General features: G+C 50.6%; 1 protein-coding gene across 1 annotated transcript in view; it reads right to left on the bottom strand.

The window, feature by feature from the left end:
* Window positions 1–872: 872 nt before the first annotated feature.
* The window catches only part of LOC146756677 (uncharacterized), a 7,983-nt gene continuing 3,544 nt past the window's right edge, over window positions 873–5,311 (bottom strand). The window contains exons 2-8 of the mRNA XM_085524086.1: window positions 4,801–4,940; window positions 3,712–3,780; window positions 3,499–3,570; window positions 3,306–3,407; window positions 2,459–2,602; window positions 1,793–1,934; window positions 873–1,607 (exon numbers count right to left, since the gene is read on the bottom strand). Of these exons, the coding sequence (XP_085380212.1) occupies window positions 1,511–1,607; window positions 1,793–1,934; window positions 2,459–2,602; window positions 3,306–3,407; window positions 3,499–3,570; window positions 3,712–3,780; window positions 4,801–4,813 (639 nt within the window). The 5' untranslated portion in view covers window positions 4,814–4,940 and the 3' untranslated portion in view covers window positions 873–1,510. The remainder of the gene's footprint in view (window positions 1,608–1,792; window positions 1,935–2,458; window positions 2,603–3,305; window positions 3,408–3,498; window positions 3,571–3,711; window positions 3,781–4,800; window positions 4,941–5,311) is intronic.

The raw sequence follows: 5,311 nt of genomic DNA, 5'->3' as shown, positions 1-5,311 counted from the left end.
TGAAACGCTCAAAGAGACTGATGCCTCCTTCGTACGCAGTTCTAAGTCCTGCAGCTCCTCAGTTAATGTTTTATTATGTTCCTCCAACGCTTTCTCATTCCCACCATTATCCGAGTCGCTTTCACTCTCAGGAGCTTCTTGCTGCTCTGCACACCCCTCAGCCCCCCCCCACCGCACCTTCCTCACCAGCCAAAACCGGATCTGCCAGAGACGTTGAAGAGGTCGAGGACGGGGGATTATTCGGGGCTTCTGCGGCAGCCCTGACTTGTGAGGCTGATGAGCAAACGGAGTACGAACCTCCTGGTAACAGGGAGTCAAGCTCTGACCTTGACTGAGCACTAGGTCCGGATAGAGCTTGTACCACAGCAGCAGCAATCTCCCACTCGGCTTGCATATTCTTCAATGTATTTATTTTGTATTCCTTATTTTTGGAGATAACAAAGTCCCACATATGGTCGACTATTTCTCGCCATTCGGCTACAGTGAACATCAGTGCCACCTCCTGAAGGTGTCCATTCATATGAGCCCATTTTACCAGCTCGGATATGCATTTAGGAGATACCTGCTCCCCTCTCTTAGAGAGAATACATTTGAGCAGTTCCTCCACAGCTTCCCACAACATCGTGGCTTGCAGAGAACGGGATGGTACCCCGATGAGAGGTGAGTGCCAACCCCCCCCCCAGTTCTTTATTGCCCCCGCACCGCGCTGTTAGAGAGGGGAGGTTCTTTGTTCCTTCTCTCCCTGGGTTTGTTCCCGCTGTCACCGAGTGAGCTCTAGAGAGAACTCCGTGACACAAACTCATTGCAAAGTCTAAGCTAGAAGAAGCGTCACCTCAGTGTATCCCAGAAAAAGAACAGCGTTGAGATTTTAATTGGTTTTGGTTTTTTGTTTTATTGAGGGGAAGGGAGAGGGAGGGGACAGTTGTTTGGTTGTTTTTCATATACAATAAAGCTATGCAGTTCCGCTGTCAGTCGCCTCAGAGAGTTCCCGAAGGAGCTCAACCACATTCTGCTCAACATCGAGTTGTTCCATTGAGTGGAACAATGGTAGTCTTGCAGATGGAGCAGTGCAGGAATTCTGACAGGATCTCCAGGTGTATCCAGTTCATCATCTGAAAGCTCCGCAACCAAATTGGAAGGGACCAGTCCTCTTGTGCCATCTGTCAGCTCTCCCTGAAACCAGCCATTCTCACCCACATCTCCAAAGACATTACGTTTTGTCCGGCAGTCAGAGGAAGCTCGTTTTCTGGGTCCTCATTAGGACCCTCAACAGGAATGTAGCTGTGTCGAGCTAAGAATCTTCAAACTGCTGGTGATACCTGTCCTGGAGAATGCAGGATGAAGGACAAAAGCTCTGCTCTCACATTCAGGGCCATCCTCTGACAGAAGGCAGCACTCAGGACTGTTCCCAAGGATCTCTTTCATGGCTTTGAGTTCAAGCTCCAGGTCTTCCAGATGACCTTGAAGACTTCTGGCCTCTTCAATGGCAGAATGGAACGGACTGGAGCTATTACGGAGACTCTTGTTTGACTGGGTCAGAGTCTGTCTCGTTGCCTTCCCCAGCTCCATCTGCTGCTTCTGCTGCTCTCTTTTCCCTCTTGCGCGCTCTGTGAGAATGAGTTTCAGAAAGCACTACTCACTGACAGGAAATAAGGGGAAACTTGAAAGACTTTGCAACCTGAGTCCTGGCAGTGTACTGCCAGCGGCTGATTTGGCCGTCCAGGATCCTGGCACCACAAATGCTTCATTGCCAAATGCAGCAATAAGGTGTTCTGGGGAAAGGCCAACTCACAGGTAGTTTTTGAGCACCCATATCACAGTACCAACGGCCAGCACCAGCGCAGGCAGCAGCATCGCTGAGACCGTCACCGGAATGCGGCGCTTCCGCACAGATGTGTGAGCAGCAGCCTCTGTGCTTTTGCCTGTGTTCATCCCTGGAAGAAATGAGACAATGTCCCACGTTACCTTCAGCTGCGCTACAGATAATCTCTCAGTGTGCTTCATGGACCCAAGAGGTCATTTTGTCAGTGGGTGCCTCCGTCTCTGGTGCCGAAGCACCGGAGGACAAGAAGGATTGCTTCCACCTCTCGTTGGGTACGAAGAGGCTGCACAGGCACTACCCGTGTCCTCCTCTGGGCCGAGAGCTGGGGCTGTACTCTGGGGTCTGGGCTTGGTCTGTGGGGAGAGCTACAGAGCAGAATCCCTCATGCTTTTCCCGGCATGCGTGTCCTGAGCTCTCCTGTGGGACGCCCCCCAGGCTGAAGGTCAGGCTTCAGCCAGCACAGGGCACAGCCAGAGCCAGCCCAGGGGAGAAACACTCCTGCTTCTTTTACATGTGCTCTATGCTCACACGCTCAGGTCTGGCTGCTGACCTGGTGTGCAAGAGCTGGCAGCAAGAGCCTGCAGGCACGCAGTGACTCTGGTTTGTGACACCGTATGATCATGGGACAGAAATTACCTGGCATGCTGGTTGGTGCTGCCTGCATTCCTCTGTCCGGGATGGGCAGTGTGGGATATCCACCTTCCTGGAGTGCATCCGGGACCGGCAGTGTGGGATATCCACCTTCCTGGAGTGCATCCCGCTCACTTTGTTGGTCCGTTCCTTTAGAAAGAAAGCAGGGCAGTAGGAGTGGGATGTCACGTGCCCTCATCAAAAACTGAGCTTCTCCAATCCCGAGCTCAGGTAAAGTCCAGGCCCCCCACCCCCAAGTACACTGTGAGCCCCTCTGTTACCCAAAGGCATTTGGGCCCTCCCAGCTATTGGACAATGCTGACTCCCTCACACCTCTTGAGGAATCAGCTCCTGTGCAAGGCCCTCACATACTGTGCTGTCACCAGCCCATCACAGCCAGGTAGCTGCAGGCTGAAATCCAAGCTCTAACACACAGTCCAAGCCTTCAGAATTAGCATCTCCACCTCATTTCCAGCATTAGCAAAGGCAGCCAACCCTGCTCGGGATGCTTCTCCTGCCTTGAACTTGCTCAGCTGCACGGAGGGCTTTGGATGAACAGAAGCACAGCGCTTGCCACTTGCTGCCATCTGGGTGCCAACGACTGCACAAAGCAGCTCTGACAAGTAATGGTTGTGTTGGGGGAGCAGCTGCCTCTGGGTCTTGGCTGGATGCAGACCATCTGGCAGCAGACCAGCTCTGGTGCTTGACAGCACCTGCAAGGTGATACATGGAACACGGCTGCAGCATGGCTCTGACCCATTCCTTCCTGCTGTGCAGGCTACAGCCTGCCCACACCTGCATATCACACCTCAGCTTCCCAGGTCCCACAGTGAACAGACTGAAGTATACCCACCACGCTCTGCCTTCTCCATTTCCTTCAGCAGTCGCTTCAGGAGACGGGATGAGCCCTGAGAGTATTTTCCTCGTTTGGATTCATCCTCTTCTCTTTCCGGACCTTAACAGAATGTATGAAGTTAAATATCACGTGCATGAAGTTTTGAAGATCAGCGGCGAGTCAGACAAGTCAGTGAAGACAGAGTACTCACTGCTGGGATTCCAGCTGGGCTCCAGCACAGGAGGAAACCGATGACCGGGCAGGGCCCACACTGGGGGCACTTCTGCAACCAAAGACCCATGAAAAGTTTCAGTCACACACTACAGCATCAACTGAGTAGCAGAGCGTACAGGGGACTGTGCCATGAAATGGCACTGAAACGGGCAGCAAAAGCTCTCTAAAGAATTTCAAAGCTATGACGTACCTGCGCGATCCGACAGAGTTTCAGTTCCAGATCTCAGAGAGGAAGCTGGATCAACTCCTCTAGTCAAATCTGCAAATGAACACAGGACAAAGCAACTGCTACTGAGCATCCCTTCAGCCACAAGGTCGCAGGATGCAATTAAAGCCAGGGATTCCTTCACAACACTATTCTCTCCCTTCCGCACAGGGAAACAAGGGGCCTGGGAGAGCAGGAAGGATGCAGATAAGGAGTGAGACTTCACGGAAGTCATCAGGCAAGGAGGAGAATAGATGTTGTAAATACCAGAAGAGGAGTTGCATCCCCCTGATAAGAACAAGAGGGGGTCTGCATGCTAAACAACTATTGAATATGTATCAGAATTCCGAGAAATCATTGACTATGTATGAGATGTACCTATATCTGTGTCACGATTTTACAAGTCCATGTGCAAGTTTGGTGGAGCTATCCCCCTTGCACCCAGCACTGGAATAAACATACCTGCTTTATAACCCATCTATGTGTTATAGAGTTTGATTCCGCAAGTCACTTACACCCCATATTTTCCCTAACAGCCACACTGGGTTATCTGGATTCGTTACATTTATCCATAGTTGCTGGCAGATGTTTCTCTCTCTCTCTGTCTTTAATCCCCACACAGCCCATCTTCCCAACTGTGGGTTTCGGTTAGGAGGTATGCACCCATAGGGTCCATGCCCTACTTGTAGATATTTATCCTGCCCAGCCCCAGGTGCCCAATTTGAGGCAATAGTTGCACATCCCTAATAGGCACAGTAATATGAGCCTGGGTGGTTACAGTATCCCCTCCCTAGGTTTGAGCTTAGGCAAAAATAGTAACCCTTTTGGTTTAGACTGGGCTGTATAGGTACCAGGTCCCACAGGGATGTAAGGAAGCTTGGTGTGGGTGGCGTTGTGCTGCTATACAAAATGTGATCACTGTGAGAATCCCCAAGTACCAATGGATACCCCTAAGGCCCATCTTTCCCCACAATTCACTCCTCTGCCTCACTCGTCAACTGGGTTGCAACCAGCTACGAGGGGTTTTTTTAGTTCTTCTCAGCAGCAGTAGTGTTCTTCAGGGGAAGCCTTTACCTGGAATACCCATTGGGCTTGTCGCATTGTGAGTTTCAGGTCGTCACTCCCGGGAGCTACCTCCCACTTCTCGTCACCGATGGGTCCTTTAACACGGCTGGCATGAGTCCATCCTCTCTCTGCGGTTCGAATAGCTGTTTCTGCAGTAAATAAAACAACATAGGGACCTTCCCCTTGTGGTGTTAGTGTAGCTTCTTTCCAAGTTTTTATTAGGACCCCATCCCCCGGCTGTATCCTATGGATTGCTATCTCCAATGGGGACTGCTGTGCAATCAGATCCTTCTTGTAGTTCCTTGCACCCACTCATTAATTGTATAAGATTTTAATTGATCATCTTGTAAATGGGGGTGACCAAGAGGTATTTCAAGATTATAGGGCATACCATACAGCATTTCAAAAGGTGAAATTCCCAGATCAGTTCTGGGCTTCACACATATATTTAACAGAGCTAACAGCAAGCATTTTATCCAAGATGTCTTAGTTCCTATCATTAATTTTCTAAGTTGTTTTT

Source organism: Coturnix japonica, chromosome 26 (genome assembly GCF_054131305.1).
Source record: "Coturnix japonica strain WE chromosome 26, WE-NBRP24, whole genome shotgun sequence".
Taxonomy (NCBI): Eukaryota; Metazoa; Chordata; class Aves; order Galliformes; family Phasianidae; genus Coturnix; species Coturnix japonica.
The sequence above is the reverse complement of the archived record's forward strand: the minus strand, read 5'-3'. Positions and strand labels throughout refer to the sequence as shown.